Here is a 19,002-nt window from a genome sequence, read left to right as displayed (position 1 = left end):
CAGATCTAATAGAAAATTGGATGTTTCTTCTAAACACTTTGTAACTGCTGTCCTATATAGAGCAGGTGTTCAGACTAGGCAACTGAGTTCTTGAAGTTTTCTTGCTAGCTTGCTCAACCTTTGTTTCAGAAATAATTCAGAAGTAAGAGTTGTGTTTGTTTGTGTCTAGTAGTTTGTCCAGTTTTAGCACTGACAAATTACCTATTTCTTTTGGTAAGCACAAGCCTAACGGATCCAGCAATCATGGTCATTAAAAGTACAACAGCATGATCAGTTCTGAAATATATTTCCCACCCACGTCAAACATGATGCTCAGAATTTTCATGTCAATTAATCTACAGATCTGTTCTCAAAAATGCTTGGTATGAGATCTGCCAATAGACTCCCTGCTCCTGATGAAATGAGACAGATTCTTTCCTATTCTTACTCAATTTCCAAAGCTGAATATAGATGACAAGGTGATTCTCTGTGCTTTAAGAGACACTAGTTTTTCAACAGCCCTCATAATAAATCCGATTTAAGAGACTGGGAATGTATTCATGCAGAATTTCCCACTTATTTTTAAAGCAACACTAAACTGAAAGGACCACATGCAGAGGAGCTCTATGATGGGTGTAATGCTGTGCTGTGATGAAAAGTACAACGATAACAGCTGGATAGCAAAGTTGTTGGCTACAGCAAATGAGGACAAGACCAAATGCAGCAGCCGTGGACAAAGAAACTAAGGAAAAAAGCCACTTACCTTTAGAAGGCCTCAGGGAGGCAGGTATCTCCACCAAGATACCCACACCTCCACTGCCAATCCTTAAATGAGGTCAGGGAAGGGGTGGATCCTGGCTCCATCCCTTCTGGCCCTTCTGCATGCACCTCAGCTCCCCTGGGTTGACCCTGCCTTCCCACCAGGTGCTCAATCACTGGTTCAGGCCATAATTCAGCATTTCCACAACAATGAGTTATTTCATTTTAGCAAGCTCAGAGCACAACAGAGGTGATCTGCCAGGACATCAAAACCTCAAGAGAAACTGGCTAAGAGGAAGAGGGGAGCAGTTAAAAACTCTTAGCAACTTTATTATCAGTGAAATTAGATACAATTAGGTGACCTATGAATAGAATTAACTCTGTATTACTCATCAGATAATATCTTCTAAGAGTGTATCTTTATGCCTTTGCTTTCATTAAGATTCAGAGAGAAAAATGTACAAAATATTATTTGCTATCTTCCTTTCCTCATATTTGTTTTTACGCATTAAAAAAGTTCTAACGACAAAAAAACAGTCTGAAGTTTAGTTTGTAAAAAATGGTCCATAATGGTTATTTAAATCACATCTCCTTTTTAGAGTGACCCAAAAGACTCCATATAAAACAATGAGAACAAGGGCTCTTATCCAAGTCACACAGAGGTTACAAGTTCATACTGACAGATGTGCATGCAGTGAACCCAAGGGGGCTTTTCTTAAAAAAAAAAAGTTTCAGTTGATTGTTTACTCCAGACTCCAACATGAAGTCAAGCACTGACTAAGTCATTTGCCAGAAACAAACAATTTAAGAATAACATTGAATTCTGTCTTAGTTTAAAAAGTTCAAGTATGTTGTGAGCAGTCTTTCATTCTTCGCCAAGGGCTACACACTTTGTCCACGGTTGTTGACAGTTGTTAACCGTCATTTCATAGCTTCCAGTTCTTTACAAACAACTTTTTCATGGTCTTTTATAACTTTTTTTCTTGCTCTTCACTTCTGCAGGTAACGTGGTAAGTCAGCAGGAAGATTCTCATTGTTCCATTTTTAATGTCCTCTCCCTAGTTTAAGAGGGAAAAAGGTCACTTAATTCATTATCATAGATACTTAATTCAAATTATCTTAGATGCTGTTTCAGTAAATAAATTATAGATATAAAACTGCATGAATTGATAAAATAATTTATCATTGCTGTCTGTTCTTATAGTCCCTTTTCATGTAGAAACTAGCACGGTCTTTACAAAGCATCAAAAACCAGAAAACACTGAACTTTGGTTTAAATGAGTTAGTGTGAAGCACATCAAGTTTTTACATAAAACTATGAACACCCATACGAGAGGAAAAGAAAATACAGCATTCTGTTTAATACTTAAAAGTTTAGAAACAGAGCCATTCTTATTATGGAAAAAATACATCTGCACACTCACCTCTAAAACCTCCTCCACCACCTCTTCCTCCTCTGAATCCTCCTCCTCCTCTTCCTCCACCTCTAAATCCTCCTCCTCCTCTTCCTCCACCTCTTCCTCCTCCAAATCCTCCTGAATGTAGGAAACAAGTTACACTTTCTGGAGCATGTAAATTTTGTTATACATAACAACAGCTTTAATTGACAGTTAGGAAATCCAAACCAAATCAGAAAGAGCCAATTGCTTCATCCTAGTACCCTCTTTCTTCTGAGGACCATCTGCAGCATTTTAGGTGGTGCTGAATATCTAGTATCCAATGTCTAAAACACTAATGCATTAATAAAACTTCAAGATAATTTTTAGCTGTCATTAAAAATGTTAACCACAATTATTACATATGAAATCTTCAAAACAATAAAAGAAAAAACTTTACATACTTGTGCCTTCTTGCACACAAGGTGGCAGAGTGGTGAGAATTCTACTGTAACTGAGTACATCATAGACTGTGCTTAAAAAGTAAAGGATGAGATCTACTATATCAGTTACCCCCTCTCCCAAACATCGCATTTCAAGTATTTTGTCCAAACTACCTTTTAGAACACAGTAAAAATACTGCTTTCATTGTTTTGAATGGGTATTATCCACTATCTTTTACCACAAAGTGGTTAATAGTTATGCTTCCTGTCTTGGTTACAGATCAGCGTACTCCCTTTTCTGCATTACAGAAACTAGCTCTTGCCTTGGAAAGGTATCACTGTCTCTTCCACTGAGTTATCAAACATAAACTGAATTATCAAACTATGAAGTGCCTATCTTCTTTGCAATAGAAGTGTTTATTCAAGTATGTAATGGTAAGTTCACCAAAAACAAAGAAATGAAATAACCTTTCCCGCAATTTTCGTTCTTGGGATCTTACCTCTACCACCACCCCTTCCTCCTCCACGTCCTCCACCACGTCCTCCTCTACCACCTCCTCGAGGAGCACCTTTTTCTCCAGGAGGCCTTGGTAAAAATCTCTGAAGGGGTAGCAGCTTTGCTGGATCAATGTAAAACTGTAGGAAGAAAGTTCTATTAGGCTTTGAGAAAACCCAGGTTAAATCCTTAACAAACAGTCACAATTTCGTCTTAACTCATTATGTCAAATTGCCTTTTGCAAAAAGCCAAGTAAAAAAAATCATATGCAAAATAAATCAGTGTTATGAAGTTATTAAAATACATATGATATACATATTTATTAAGTTTCATTCACTTTTTTTGTTATTTAGGAGAGGGAAGTGCATAGCAGATGTAAAAGTGAAAAGGATGAGTAAACAAACACATTTTCAAAGGACAGCTAGCTTTTAAAGTCAGTAAAATCTCTTAATAAAGCTTTTATTATCTATTTGATTACATATCTAACTGATAACACATAATTCTGTTATTGAGATCAGCTAACCTTTTGCATTTTTTTGAATGAAGAGGCTTTCATGTTCTCAGACAGTTTCACTGAAAAATACTGTTAGCTTTAAGGAACACACCAGGAATAAAAATGAGAAGTATCACATTTGATTGATCACATGGAAGAATCTACACACTTCAGACATTTTCTAAATTCATATTCCATAAATGAAGCTAAACATCATCACTACAAATGAAAAACTACAACTTAATGATCAGGAATAACTGTTTCTAATTTTCCTCGTAGTTACAAAGACAACATTTCATGCAAACATTACTTTTTCCTTCCCACATATTGAGGCATAAACATACCAGCAGAAAAGAATACATAAAAATGTAACCATAAAGAAACAAACTTGTTTGACAAGTGATTGTCTCTCAGACTTATCCAGAACAATGTGGATTCTACAGTAGCTTTGCTATGACTGTCCTGGCCTGTACATCTGCCTAGCTGTGGAAAGAAACAGGCCAGCAGGGGCTGCTCAACCCAACCACAAGCTTTCTTTCAACTTACAGCAACACGGTGGATGCTCTCTGTAACTCCACAAACTACTATGGATCCTGTGGTTCTCAAGTGTGCAAGGATGGTTGTGCAAGGATGGTAAGCTGCTGGCTGACTGTTCAACAGTACTCAAGATTAAACAGGGAGCTAAGGAACCGCAAACTACACTTGAGCTCCCTTTATATTTCTTGGTTGTTATTGTAAGAAGAAAAAAGTTTCTGAACTTTGAGTAATACTGATGAAAAAAGTAAATCTGCAAATTAATAAATTCAGATCAGAAGGGTGTTCTAAACCTGTTTTAAGCATATGAAGTAGAATAAGGAAATTAAATATTTTCATATTTTAGAGCAAACCCACTGAAGAAGCCAACAGGATTTGTGAAGGATACAAAGTCTCGTAGCTGCCCAAAAATTTCATCCACTTTGCCAATCTGTTCCTTATTATCCAAGTACACTGGTGCATTGAAATAAGGAACTTTGTTTTCTTCTGTTTTACATTTACAAACAAGATCATCTTCACACGGATGCATGAACTCTCCCAGTACTGAAATAAAGAACAAACAAACTGAATATCTTAAACACTCACTGCAAGTTACATGATTACAGCCTCTGCATATAACTTACAAACTACCCTCTCTGGAGGGCCCTGGTCATATCCGCCTCTGTTGAAGCCTCCTCGTCCACCTCCCCGTCCAAAGCCACCTCGCCCACCACGATTAAAGCCACCTCTGTCACCACCACTTCCTCCACGATTAAAGCTGCCTCCTCCTCTTCCTCCTCCTCCACCTCCTCGTCCTCCGCCACCACCTCCTCTTCCACGAAAAGACATTCTCTACTGCCTCCTACATTGTAGACAAAAAATCGGTTTAAGAAGTACGTATTTGTTAACATGTTGCTTGAATCAAGGTCTCCCGATGGTCCTGTTTAATGGTTACCCACCTCAGCCCCGACCAAAAACATGCAGGCAAGCCATAATCAAGTTCCCCCATTAAACACCACCTATTTTAGGAAAAGTTTCTTCTCTGAGAGTGGTCGGGCACTGGCACGGGCTGCCCAGGAAGGTGGCGGTCACCGTCCCCGCAGAAGCTGAAGAACCGTGCGGAAGTGGTACTGAGGGACTCGGCTAGTGAGCAAGGTGAGACTAGATGATCTCAGAGGTCTTTTCCAACCTTAACAATTCTACGGCAATGCCTATCCATCATGAGGAACGGGGCATATCAGGGTCGAGCATCATACTCCGCGGCCCACGGAGAGGCGCCGGACCGCCAGCTTCCCAAAGGACGGCCTCCCTGGAAGCGGCGCCGGACCCTGAAGGCAGACCAACGGCTTTAACGGCCCTAACGACGCCCGCGCACGCCCCAACCCGCACCGTAAACCCTAGCCCCGCACACGTGCGTACCTAGCATCCATACAAGCGCCGCCTGATGACCTCATCGTCACGCGCCGGAAAAGCAGCCATCCTGCCGTAAAGGAGAAGCAAGCGCCTAGCGGCACTGTCGCAAAAGGGCCTTCGCAGGGGCTGGAGATCCGTGGTACCGGCGAGACCGCGGTTTTCCTGGAAACCGCCCGCTGCCCCAGCAGTTGTGTGAGCAAATGTCGGCTGGTTGCACTCTCGCACGGAGATAGTAGCGTTGCTGTTTCCGTTTGTCTGTCTGTCTGCCTGCCTGCACGGAGGCAGACGTATCTCACCTAAAAACACATCTCCCCTGACAGCGCCCTGCAGAGCCGGCTGCCTGCTGCCAGGAAGTCGGCCCCGCCGCTCGGTCGGTCTGCTTTGGAAACAGCAGGGGAGCGAGACCCTGCCGAGCACTGCCTTGTAATCGCTGGCTTCAAGGGCTTTCCTTTGGGTCTCTATGTACAGCATAACAGGTTAAATGGGGTGGGATCCGTGTGGAGATATCAGACTCATCCGTTAATATCTCAGGCTCCTGTAATTGTTTCTGAGTCCACTTCAAAGTGTTTTACCAATGGTTAAAAATTAAACACAAACCTAACAACTGGCTATTGGGAAAATCCCAGCCAGGGGAATTTCTCTACAAAGAGATAAAACTTCATCATGAGAGTGGTTGCGGTTTTCTTGGTTTGCTTCTCTTTCTTTTCTTTCTGTCGAGCAAAGGTAAGAACTGATTGTTTGTCCCGTTTGTGGTATCCGCTTATTTAGAAACAAACAAACAAACAAAACTGAACAGTTAAAACAGTTTATTATTATAAAAACAGAAAGATAGATTTTCTTTAATTATTTCCTTTTGTAGCATTTGCATTTCGTACGTTTTAGTCCAGTTTGAGAATTTGAATCTTGCTGTTTCTCCTCCATATATTGGTTCTATCTGAGGTTTACAGTAACAAGCTTCTGGAAAATCTTTTAATCGGGATCCTATGCTAAACCCAACTTGCAAGTGTGGCTCAGCTCAGAAAGCTTTTGTTATAAAATCCCTTCTGGCAAAAGCCTCTCAGGAAGTTCTGATGGGCTCCTTGTTCAGCAAACTCTGAGCTTTTCAGAAAAACCCGTAGATAAAGATCAGCACCTTCTGTTGCTACTCAGTCAAAACTGAGGAGAAACAACTAGTGCAATATGGGAGTTAAGCCAAGCAGGGTCTGGCTCAGAGTCTGGTATGTAAATTTAAAGATAATGCATAGGATTCTACTGACCTGAGAAGAACAGGAAGAATTTATTAAGATTATACAGCCCTTAAAAGGGTGGGAGGGGCTCGGATTAAATTCTGTCCCGGCAACATTCCCACTGCCTTTACTTAGGCCAGGATTTCTTCATGAGAACTTTAAACTTTGGCTCTGTTGATTCAGTGGATGCACTCAAAGCTGATAAATCTCATCTGACAACTGACATTTCTTTTTCATCTTTATTCTAAGTCTAGCTACATATTTTTCACGTTTCAACATTCCCCTTACCCTCAAATCTTAGTGAACAAAAGCACTCAGCCAGCAACAGAATAAGCAGAGAGCTGCAGGGATAGGTGTTACCACTTACCTAGAGACAGACAGTCGGATGGAAGGATCAGGAGCACTTCTTGCAGTCTGTAACAACCAGAAACCACACTGCAAACCCACTGCCATCAAAGATACGGGAACAAAATGGACTCGGAGGGGAATTTAATTTTAACTTTTGTTGAAGATACTTATATGTGTTACTTGCAATGAAGCAAATCATTAATTTTAGATTTATTTGTTTCTAAGTAGTTACTGGCTATAGTTAAAGTCAACTGAGACAATGAAAAGGTCTTGAAAAAAATCAAGTTCCTACTTTTCTTTTTTTTTAAATTTTATTTTTCTTCTTAGAAGGAGCCCTGAGCACCCTGGTCTAGTATTAAATGTGGAGGTTGGTGGCCCTGCCTGGGGGGGGGGGGGTGGGGAGGTGGGAGGTTGGAGATTCATCATCCTTGAGGTCCCTTCCAACCCTGGCCATTCTGTGTGATTCTGTTAAGTCCCCTTATATTTTAATTTGCTTACGGTTCCATTGTTGTGGTGTGCTATAAACCACTGGCTTGAAATGTTTATCATCTTCTGTTGCACACTTCAGCTGATTTTTGAAGAGTATAGTTTGTGAGTGACCAGTAATAGTGAAAATCATACCAGGGGAATGATCTGAAAAAGAAAAAAAATCCAGAAAAACAGAAAGGTGGGTATCTCAAAGACAAGGGGAAAAACACTACAGATATTTAGCACTTCCATTCTTACAAGATAGGAAAAGGCTCACAATCACTTTGCTGAGGTATACAGGGGATCTGCAGAACTGCTAGTGCAATCTCTAGTCTTGTTCAATATTTGGTTTTGGGTTGCTTTTGTTTTTTTTTAATTTGTGTCTTGCAGAATGCAGCATCTAATGATACAGAAGAACTTGAGCAAGACAGTCAGCCAGCTGAGCGAGCCATTTACCTCCTAGAAGACTGTTTAAGCAACAAATACACACACAAGTCTTGTAAGAAAGTTTTTTGTGACCCATGGGAACGATGTGTGGAGGGAAAATGTCTCTGTAAGCTTCCCTACCAGTGTCCAAAGAATGGCACTTCAGTTTGTTCTACCAATGGAAAGCAGTTTCATACTTACTGCCACCTAAAAAGCTATGAGTGTCAACGTCCCGAAGCAAAGTTTCTGAACAAGGGAAAATGCATGTCCACAGGTACTATGATCTTTTTTTTTCAAAATGTATCAGTCCTTCGTTTGATTACTGAAAGTGCTCTAACAAAAGTCTTACACTAAGATGCAACCTTTCCTCAGAAGACCTCCAAATATGCTTCCAGGGCAGGAACTGTTATCTTCGTTTGTTCTGAAGCTGGTATATTTTTAAAAAGCATCAGGCTCAAAGCCGTAACATCAGTTCTCAGAAAAAATCTGCAGTAATACCTCAAGCTTCTGATTCCCAACCTGCTGTTCATTCCATATGAACTCTGGATACCTACAACATACTTTAGGTCTGGTTTCTTCCTGTGCTGTCTTTCCACTAGATACATCTATAGAATAAAAATTTGTATGCAATTTATTTATTAATTTATTTATTTTTAGAAACATTTAAAATCTCCTTGATCTATAAGGATTCACATTTGCTTCAAGTAAAACCTGTGAATAACGAGGACCTTTTTGTATGTGACAGTATGTGGACTATGAATGAAGCAAACGTGGCCTGCAGACACCTTGGCTTTGAATTGTAAGTTTGGGGAATTTCTCTCTCTGTGACTGCAATGGATGTGAACGAATAGTGATGCTTCTATAAGGGTCAGTCAGTCAGCCAACTATGAAGAGAAAATCCATGAACAATATATCGGCTACAGTAAAGCTTCCTGTAAGCAAAAGCCAAAACAGATTTCTGCATTTTCTTACAAATCACAAATCACAACTTACAAATAAAGTTGAAGTCTGATAGATGAATTTTCTCTCAATCTGTATAAGGGAAAGTGCATAGATGGCTTATCCCCAAATGGCTGTGATCAATGAACTGCTCGTGGGGAAAATTTTCTTAAACTGGCTGACTAAACAGTACAGCTGTGTTTTGCTACTTGCAGCAGCCAGACTAACAAGAACCAGAACACAGTTTTTTTTCCCTTCATCCCTTGACCCTTCATCACCATTTTTTGCCTTGCCCACCAGAAACAGCTGAGGCCACAAACAGCTTGTTCTTTTTCCGAGTCCATACCAATGACCTGATTTACACAGTGAGGTCATCATAAACTGTCAACTCTATATCCTGTACATAATGATTTAAAACAATAGCATGACTGAGCCACATAGGACTGCCTCTCAAACAGAGACTGAGAATGCCATCACAGTGCCTACATTTGTCCCCTGTAGATGAGGATTAAATATTTCCCAGCCCTGATTCATACTTCTTTAGATAGCATAGAGAGAGGTTTGTTCTGGGAGAGAGCATTCAGCCCTTGACTCCCATTGCAAGTCTTTCCAGTTATTTATTTACTCATTCCTTATTTTCTTAAGAGAGAAGAGAGACACACTGTTAGAGGATTACATTCAGATGATTAATGAATGCCAATCTTGCAGTAGCCTGAGCTTCCTCAATATGCATTGGTTTTGATGGCACCACCAGTACTCAACCTCATGCAAGATGGTTTCTATCTATTGCCATACACAGCAACTGAGATGAAAGTGGCACAGATTCAGTGCTAGTTCTATGATGGAATTGGCAAAAACTGGCACTTTGTTTAACTTTTTCTTTCACAGTAAATATCTCCTACTTTCCTCCTTACCCTTATAACACTCCATGGGAAATCTGTTTTTTTTTAAACTTCTTTAGCCATCAGCAAAGTTCCTTAACACTGGGGAAAATCATATAGATTCTAAACAATAAAAGCAGAGGACAATCCATTGTGAAATTACAGAATTTGTTACTGTTATTTGTATCTTTACAGAGGTGCTGAATATTACCACACTGACTACAACATCACAGAACCATCACACTGCTTCCAAATAACTTGCAGAGGCCTAGAGACAAGTCTTGCTGAATGTTACATAAAGAAGAAACTGAGAGCTAGTAATGAGGGATTTGTTAGCCTCCAGTGCCAGAAAACTCTCCGAGGTTAGTAGGGATTTTTTGGCTTTAAATCTACTAAAAGCTGTTCACGTTAAGTTTATTTGAAATGTATGAACTTAGGATCTATTTTGCTGAAATCTCAGCCAGCACAAACCTGCAATGAAATCTTTAATTTTTATCTTTTTTTTAAATAATCCTTTTGCAAACGTTTAAGACAACTGAGGCAATCTTGAGTTTATGATTTTGGAAAGTAATGCACTGTTGCTCCTAGAATATCTTGACAGATACTACCCAAAAGTGGACAAATTTCACCCATGGTTCTGGCTGTTCCCCCTTCCCTTCCAAGGCATATTACATCCCACAACTTTTGTTTCTCCTAGGTTAACTGATGAGGAGACAGATGACAACCTCCTACTTCTTCCTTTGTTCTTGCTTTTGGGAGATCAACTCAAGCTAACATTTCTGCTTTCGTCCATGTTTGGAAGAAACAAAATTCTCTTTTGCCAGGTCACTGAAAGTTGGAGGGAGAAAATACATAGTCACATTGAAAGTTTGAAGAGGACGCAATGAAAACAGTAAAAAAAAAAAAGATTCCTATTTACTTAACTAGGCCTTAAGTTGCCTACTATTGACAGGTCAAACTGAGTGACTAAAACGTGTATGCTGAGTGTTTCCTTGGGCAGTTGTGAACCTACAGTCATTTCTATACTAACTTCATTTTCATCTCACTGCACAGAATGTTCAGCTCATGAGTTCCATTGTGCAAATGACAAGTGCATTTCTGTGACTAAAACCTGTGATGGTATAAATGACTGTGGAGACCTAAGTGATGAACTGTGCTGTAAAGGTAATAATTTACTTTCTCAGCTGTTTGAAGAACATTTCAGCAAAAATATATCCACAAAAAATTAATTCTTACAGTGATGTAATAATAAAGTCTCTATTGTGAAAAAACAAAAAAACAACCAACCAAACAAAAACACTATAGTTTCTGTATAGGAAAGTACAAAAAAAGTTTTATGATTCTATAGTTAGATAATTATACTAATATAAATATTGCAATTTTCCAAAGCAAGCATCTGATCTCTGAGGATCTGGATTTCTTCCAATAATAAAAAAATAATGAGATTTAGGAGGCTGTTGATACAAACAAAAACAAAGAAACAAAACCCAACTGTATTACACAGAATTAAATGTATTTTCAAATAGGGCAAAACTGACAGTAATCAAACAAAACCATGTTGGTTTTTTTTCAGTGAACTATCTTAAACTAAAATGAGATCCTTCTTAATAGCATAAATTTTAAAACACCAAGACATTAAAATGAGCAGAGTCAAGTATTCACATCATTTTACACTTACAGACCCCACTTTCAGGATCTATTTATAAATAGCAAAGTCCCCCATAACATGGATATTTTATTGGGTTTATTTTTTAAGAAGCTCTCTAATTACATGAGGTCACTGAATCATATAGTCCTGTGCTTTACCATTTTACTTCTGTTATATTACAGAATGCAGAAACAACAGTTTCCACTGTCGATCAAATATCTGTATTCCAAAAAAGAATGTGTGTAACAAAGAAATTGACTGCCTAACAGGAGAAGATGAAGCTCAAGCTCTCTGTTCAGGTTTCGTTTTAAGATGTGTTTTTCTTTCTTTTACTTTTGTTATGCTAAATTAAACCTACAGACTACACAACGCATGTTCTTAAGTCATTTGTCAGATTAACAAAACCAAAATGCATGCAAGAATTAGTCTTTCTGATGTTATGTTACATTTACTAGGAGACTAACAAAAGGTTACGTACTCTTCCTTCCCTTCCTACTAGAAATAAATGGCAAGAAAACTAAAGGACAGAAGAAACAGATGATGTTTTAGGAGGCTTAAAGCAGATTATGACTTTTGCATGCATGGACATCTATCAAATTGGTATCCTGTTTTAGGGAAGAAAATGTAGATGGAGCATGCAGGAACCTCCTTGTGTATAAGGAATTAATTTAACTAGTTTGTTAATATAATAGTTCATCTGTACTGTTCTCCTTACCATTGAAAATACCTTGTTTTGTTTTGAACTTAGAATATTTTAGATAAGAGACAAAGTGTAAAGCCAAAAAGTAAACATTTTCGGTACATGGTAATTGGTAAAGGTAAACTGAACCCTAGAAGTAAACATTACTGTCAGTAACATGAGAACAGAGCCAATCCTCAGCCTCCATTTAGGAAGTGAATTCAATGGGTATTTTGTTTGAATAAAAGCTGACAAACCAGATTCAGGAAGCGTTTAGTTTACCTCTTGTGTTGAATACCCTCCCTTACCCTTAAAAGGAGTAAGTGTTAAAGGAGGCAAGGAGTACAGAGCAGCAGCATCTAAATTGGAAAGAAAAAAATATGTATCCTTTTACCTTTTTGCCTAATGCTCCTTTGGGCTTTAGAAAGCTCCAAAGGATTGATGGGGCAGGAGGAAGAATTTCTGGTGTTTCCTGGTAGAGGAGAGTGGTCTATTGCTTTAGAGATTAAAAACAAACAAAAAAAAACCCAAAAAACAAAGGAGACCATTTCGCAGGGTTCCTTTGCAGAAAGGTCCTCTGGACAAGAAGAAGGAAGAGTAGATAGCATGTAGTTATAAATGAGTATCTGCTGGATGCAGATCATTTGTGAGCTGTGGCAGCAAAGAGTGCCTAGGAAGAAAGGAAACAGCAGGCACCATGCTTATAGAGTATTGCTGTCTGTGTGAAATGGTGTGCACCTTATCCAGTTAAAAATGTACCATGATTCTGGTACACCACTGAACATTCAAGTAATAGAACGCTGTAGATATTTGTCAATATTCTTAGTATTCTATTATTCCACTACAGGCAAGCCAAAACATGACGAAAATCACAGTATGGATGCAGGTAAGTAAACCCCCACAAACCCTGCATACCCTCTTTTTAGTGGCTTTCTAGCTACCAGCCAATTAGCCAGACCTGCAACACTCATACATGGACTTTGTGGTTTAGTAGTACACACTCTGGGATTTAACTATTTCCACTAATCTCAATAACAATAATAATAATTCATCCTGCCTCAGGATCCACATCTGTGCATTAGCAATGGAAAGAGGTAAACTCTAAGCAAGTCTATGGCCACTGCTTTGAAATTATTTACCTGAATGTTGTCAGCAATGGAAAATAAAGAGAAATAATGTGATGCTAAGACAGAAGTAATTTTCAAAGAAAAACAGATGCTTTCCTAGCTACTTGCATACTCACAGCACTCATGATTTCAATGTAAAGATAAGTCTGTCTCCAAATAGAGAAAATGAATGCTTGAATTCTGAGACACATTTTTCCTTTTTGTTAAAGAAAGAAAACTGGCAAAGACGTTCCTTCCCGAAATAAATTGTGGTGTTGTAAATCTCACATTAACTCGACGGAAAAGAATCATAGGTGGACAAACTGCAAGGAAGGTAAAAAATAATAATATCCCTCCATCTTCTTCCTCCCTCCCTTCCACACACAAACAAATCTTACAAATATAGGCTCATGTGTTCATTCAGTAACAATTTAAATTTCATTATTGTCCTTCTGTTAAAACGTACAGAAATAACAAAATCAGTTACAACATTAATTTCATATTTTACATTGCACTGAATGAATATAAATAGAAGCACAGTTAATAAGGTAAAACACCAAGCTACAAAATCCAGCATTACAGTGCAAGTATGCATTGAAAATGATCCAGCAAAATACTTAACACTATAGCTATGTATGATAATTATAGTCATAAATGTAATGTTTGATCATACCAGATCAGATTTTCCATCTATTTTTTTTCAGGATATTCTTGACAGAAAGCTGGAGGAAGGGAGACACTGCATAATGTCAGAAAACAAAAAACTTACGTAGTTTAGAATACAGAGCCTTTGTATCAGAGCCCAAATTACAGATAATTTCTTAATAGATTTTGTCAAAGAGATGAAGTGATATGGTGTTTCCCTTTATGCACAAAAAATAGCACAATGATAATTTCATATTATTTGGGTTTCTGTCATTTTAATAGGGTGAATTCCCTTGGCAAGTGGCAATTAAAGACACTGGCACTGAAGGTGCAACAGTGTACTGTGGAGGGGTTTATATTGGTGGCTGTTGGGTTCTGACTGCTGCACACTGTGTCAGGTAAAAGCAACAACCTGAGAAATTACTTCTTTGCAAAGTAGAAAAGATGAATCTGTGCATTATTGCTCTTCTCAGCTATTAGGTTGTTAATTCTTACTTGCCCATTTAACAAATCAACTAAAATCACTGACTTGCTCACATTAACAATGGGAGGGATTCAAAGGCAAAGTATTTTGTCACTGAGCAAAAACATAATTATGAGTTACCTCCTCTCAGCACTGGGAAGGCCTGGCACTTGTCCTCCAGGAATGTCCCTGGTGCCACATATTCCCCAGTGCCAGCAGGAGTGGGCAGGAAAGACCTGCCTAGCCTAGCCCAGTGTTCCAGGTGTATTTGCTTATTCTTCCTTCATCTGCTATCAGAGGCATAAGCCTTGCTTTCCCTTTGTGAAGGCACTTAACACACTGGCCTTTAATACAGTCTTTCTGTCTTAACTGCAGGATTTTCAGGAACTTCAGCTCAGCAGTAAGCGTCACCAGCCTTGCTTCAGAACAATCTGGACATGCAAGTCCAGAAAGAAACTATATATATAATATGTATAGTGTATAATATGATTTTTTATTCCATGAAAACTTTGTAAAATGCAAAAATTTATGAGTAATTGAAACACACAGTGCTTGTGTAATGTACCAAAACATATTTTTTACTTCATTGGCTTTTTTTCCAGAGCAACTCGAGTTCATCTATACCGTGTCTGGATTGGGCTGTTGGATACAATACAGTATGACAGGGAGACAGACACTTACAGACTAAAGCAACTGATAATCCATGAGAACTATAATGCTGCAACATATGAAAATGACATTGCTCTGCTGGAGCTGAAAGGTCACGGAAAAGGAGAGTGCTCCCTGAAATACAGCACACCTGCCTGCATCCCCTGGTCAGAGCATATGTTCAAGGCTGGTGATAAATGCAAGGTTTCTGGATGGGGATTAGAGAAAGGTATTTGATTCAGTGCTTACTACCAGAATGTATTATTTTTAGCTATGTTTTTCAAACAGTGGTCAGCTCATACTGAGAAGGCTAAAGAGTGGTGCACGCACAGCACTTGCAAGAGGCTGAGCACAGCAAACACATGCTGTTGGCATTTGGCTGTCAGTTCTCTTTTTGTATTGTCCCAGTAAATTGGTTTGGAGGACACCTTTTTGAGAACTAGCCTGATAAAGGCAATGTTCGGTTTAAAGTTTTATCTGCAGCCTGACTCCACAGCAGCACATTTGTGTCAGCACGGTGCAGCGAGAGAGCAGGAATGAGACAGCAGGAGTGAGATGGCAGCATTCAGACAACGTATGCATAAGCAAAAAACTATTTGTTGTGCTGCACCTGTACATGCTTCTCAAAAAAGACAAGAGCTGTTTAGTACCTCTGAGGCATCCAGGAGAAGCAACTGTAATCACCAGTCTCATATTTATCTTAGGTTTATCTATGCAAACCTGGTAACAGTATTTAACACTCAGCCCATGGTCACAGCCAGACCTCTGTGCCCTGCCCAAATGGATCTGAGATGCAATCAGGAGTTACGAAGCTCAGCACATCTCATCTCAACCATGCATAGGTTCAACACAATGAAGGTTAGGTCCAATGCAGTCACGCTTTCAAAGCCTTCGGAAGCAGTTGGTTTATATCACAGAATGACTGCAGCCAGGCATAAGAGCACTAGCAGTCCATAAACAAAATACAAAGTTGAGAATTACCACCAAACATAGACCAAAATAGGGCCTCTTCTTAACCTTGTGCTACATAGCTCACTTGTATCTGCAAGTTCCAGTCCTCTCATCTTTCTGAGAAAGACAGGTAACAAAGATGATCAGAGTCATTTCTCCATTTAACAGAAAACAATATACTGGTCTCCCAGTAGTATAGCATCTGGAAACCCTGGTATGGAAAACACGGGGAAAAAAAAAAATGAAGAAAATAACAAAGGAAAGGAGTAAAAATCACAAAAAATGAAACTACTGCATTTAATACAATTTAACCACTCTGCTTTTATTTTTAAATATATGGGCAATGGATGTGGGGCGAGTGTTAGCAGCAGATTAAGGTACCTGGTTTATAATATTTAAGATTACATTCAATAAATAAGCAAATCTATACCATTCAACTTATGATATTGAAAGTGTTTCATACACATTTATCAGTTTAAATTTAGAAAAAGTTTATTGTTTTCTTTTCTAGGTTATACCAAACAATACGTGCTCAAATGGGGAAATGTTAATTTATTTCAGAATTGTTCTGAAATGTATCCAGGCCGATTTTTACAAAAAATGGCATGTGCAGGCAAGTATGAATTTTCTTACTATAATTTCCTTACCATCATGCCCACAGTTTTTAAGGTCTGACATACTGGCTGGGAAATCTTTTAGACTTGAAAAATGCAATAAATCAAATGCAACAACATTGTCATTAGCAAAGCACTAGCCACTGGAGCCTACAGTCATCTGCTGTTAACTATCTAATTATAAACAGTTATTGTGACAGTATGCCAAGTTTCAGTGATTGTAGGCAAATTTCAGCACACAGTTGGAGTCACATTTTCTAAACACACAAGCACTTTACAGCCCACTGAACTTACTCCTACCTCTACTTTATTCTGATTCAGGAACATAATAAAGCAAATGCCTTTTTTGGAGCACATTCACAGTCCTGCAGACTAGCATGTGACTACTCATCTGTTGAGATGTTTTCTACCACTAAATCACACCCCAGGAAAAATACTATAAACTTTTCAAACAAAGATTAGTCTGGCCAGGAAACTGGTTGTCATTCCTAATGCTAAAATAAGCATTTTGAGTACACATTTTTGCTTTTCAAGTGACAAAAGGTATTGCCAAACACATGTCTTAAAGAGCAATGAGTTTTCAACTTACAGGACAAATAGTTTCAACCGTTCTTTAACTCTGAAGTAAAGGCAGGATTTAAACAAACTACATAACAAGACAAATCAAAACTGTATATAAGAGCTTAACCATTTGTGAATAAATTCAATACAATGTGAATGCAGATATAAATTTTGGAATTAAGGACTGGTATCTGCTGAAGTTACTGAAACAAGGTAACGTTAATGCAACTGAGTAAGGGCAACAAAATCTAGTTTTGTTGTATTAGTCTTTCCAATCCTGAAACACTCACAAAACTCTTTCTTAGTAATGCAGAGACTCAAGAAAGAGGTTACATATTTAAAAACATGGGGAATCTTGCTCAGTATGGGTTCCTTCATACTAGGTCAATCAACAAAGTAGAAAGGAGTGAAAGACAACTTTACACACTTCCACTGAGTCTATGGGACAAAGCATAAATTGTATTCCAACTCCATAAAATTTCTGCCAATATGATATTCTTTCCTCTTTTATTTTGAAATTATTATTATTATTTTTACAACCACAAGTAGTTTCAAAATCCCAGAAACTTGTAGACAGCACCATAGCCCATATGCTGTGTCTCAGAGCTGTCACCTGGTGCTCCAGATGGTCTGCACTTCAAGTGCCCTATCAAGGGCTCCAGTTAAACACAGCTGCACTCTCTTGTATCTCATCATTCATGTACTATCCGTGGACCTGCCCACCTTTTGCCATAAAGCTTGTAGAGAAATAAATTTTGAGGTTTCTGCTTCTGCATAGCTCAGAGGAAACTGGCCAATGTATTACTGGGTAGAAAGGACATCAATAGCAGATGTAGAGGAACATGCATATTATAGCTTAATTTCCAGAGGAATCAGTCTAATAATCTTACCATTTTATTCTACTTTCTGTCCCCTTTTTATAAGCTACTTCTAATGATATAATATACGATACGTCTGAATTCTTCGCTGTTACACAATGTACAACAAGAATCACATTCCTGACGTGAAAGAAAATGAGCTTTTGGCCCAGCCAAAATTATAAAGAGGCCTGCACTTCAAAATAATTAGAAGTAGTAGATCAAAGAGGTTGGGAACTTCAAGTACTAGTGACTGTCAGGCAGGCACCTGCCTGGAAGTGACATGGATCTAAAATGCCACCTGAGCTCTACTTTGTGTGCTAGTTTGCATATAAACTTACTTCTGAGTTGTTGTTGTTTCCCCTCTCTTGCTACAGGTACTTATGATGGATCCATTGACAGTTGCAAAGGTGATTCAGGAGGTCCCCTGGTCTGCTTTGATGCAGAAAACGTGGCGTATGTCTGGGGTGTTGTGAGTTGGGGTGAAAACTGTGGGGAGGCCGGTCACCCTGGCGTCTATACACAAGTTGCCAGCTATTATGACTGGATTAGCCACCATGTGACACGGAGTCTCATTTCACGATATAATATCTGAAGCTCAGGAAACTAAACACTTGCTATCATCCATGCAGAAATTAACACTAGTCCATTTTTACAATAGCAGCCATATACCTTAGCAACTATTAGTACAAATCTTGAAATAACGTAGTTTGAAAATGTTCAGCTCTCCACAAATACAACAGCTTTACAGAAGTCTGCACAAAAGAGTTTTACAGTCATATAAGTCCACAGCAAAATTATCTAATAAAACCATGTTCACTGCAAGGACAACTTTTTGTTGCTGTTATTTCTTTTCTCTCTCCCTATATTTCACACTGCTTTCAGTAGGTTATTTCAGTTGTTTATTTTAAATGGACAACCATACTGAAAGAAGTGGTCAGAAAACCAACTACCCTACCAATATGTGAATGTCACAGAAAGGACAGCACCCAGAGAATGGAAAAGCAATTCCATCATATCAGGGTGTATGTCTTTAGAAACCCTCAGGATGCTGCTTTGCTGGGCGGATG

The 19,002-nt window shown here is 38.7% G+C and overlaps 2 protein-coding genes across 2 annotated transcripts; one reads left to right on the top strand and one right to left on the bottom strand.

Annotated features, from left to right (window-relative positions):
- Positions 1-1,047: 1,047 nt before the first annotated feature.
- On the bottom strand, positions 1,048-6,226 carry GAR1 (GAR1 ribonucleoprotein). Its single transcript, XM_042811737.1, has 7 exons — positions 5,479-6,226; positions 4,704-4,921; positions 4,469-4,623; positions 3,577-3,636; positions 3,058-3,193; positions 2,163-2,273; positions 1,048-1,796 (listed from the first exon to the last, which is right to left on the bottom strand). The coding sequence occupies exons 2-7, from the start codon at positions 4,906-4,908 to the stop codon at positions 1,783-1,785; spliced, it is 681 nt and encodes a 226-aa protein (XP_042667671.1). The 5' UTR covers positions 4,909-4,921; positions 5,479-6,226; the 3' UTR covers positions 1,048-1,782.
- On the top strand, positions 6,053-18,763 carry CFI (complement factor I). Its single transcript, XM_042811736.1, has 12 exons — positions 6,053-6,195; positions 7,905-8,214; positions 8,598-8,739; positions 9,956-10,122; positions 10,814-10,924; positions 11,591-11,707; positions 12,935-12,973; positions 13,424-13,527; positions 14,121-14,236; positions 14,904-15,178; positions 16,412-16,513; positions 18,310-18,763. The coding sequence occupies exons 1-12, from the start codon at positions 6,136-6,138 to the stop codon at positions 18,525-18,527; spliced, it is 1,761 nt and encodes a 586-aa protein (XP_042667670.1). The 5' UTR covers positions 6,053-6,135; the 3' UTR covers positions 18,528-18,763.
- Positions 18,764-19,002: the final 239 nt, after the last annotated feature.

Source organism: Centrocercus urophasianus, unplaced genomic scaffold, assembly GCF_019232065.1.
Source record: "Centrocercus urophasianus isolate 14NV4802_14NV808 unplaced genomic scaffold, USGS_Curo_1.0 seq_13, whole genome shotgun sequence".
In the NCBI taxonomy this organism is placed as follows: Eukaryota; Metazoa; Chordata; class Aves; order Galliformes; family Phasianidae; genus Centrocercus; species Centrocercus urophasianus.
The sequence above is the reverse complement of the archived record's forward strand: the minus strand, read 5'-3'. Positions and strand labels throughout refer to the sequence as shown.

Excerpts from the sequence above, each read along its gene's own strand:
- GAR1 (XM_042811737.1), bottom strand. The coding sequence starts at position 4,908 with ATGTCTTTTCGTGGAAGAGGAGGTGGTGGCGGAGGACGAGGAGGTGGA. Across the intron at positions 3,637-4,468 it reads TTGGGCAGCTACGAGACTTT|TATTTTTCAGTGAAACTGTC; the intron begins GTATCCTTCACA and ends TAAAGCTAACAG. Across the intron at positions 2,274-3,057 it reads AGGAAGGGGTGGTGGTAGAG|GAGGATTTGGAGGAGGAAGA; the intron begins GTAAGATCCCAA and ends TCCTACATTCAG.
- CFI (XM_042811736.1), top strand. The coding sequence starts at position 6,136 with ATGAGAGTGGTTGCGGTTTTCTTGGTTTGCTTCTCTTTCTTTTCTTTC. Across the intron at positions 8,740-9,955 it reads AGACACCTTGGCTTTGAATT|AGGTGCTGAATATTACCACA; the intron begins GTAAGTTTGGGG and ends GTATCTTTACAG. Across the intron at positions 15,179-16,411 it reads TGGATGGGGATTAGAGAAAG|GTTATACCAAACAATACGTG; the intron begins GTATTTGATTCA and ends TTTCTTTTCTAG.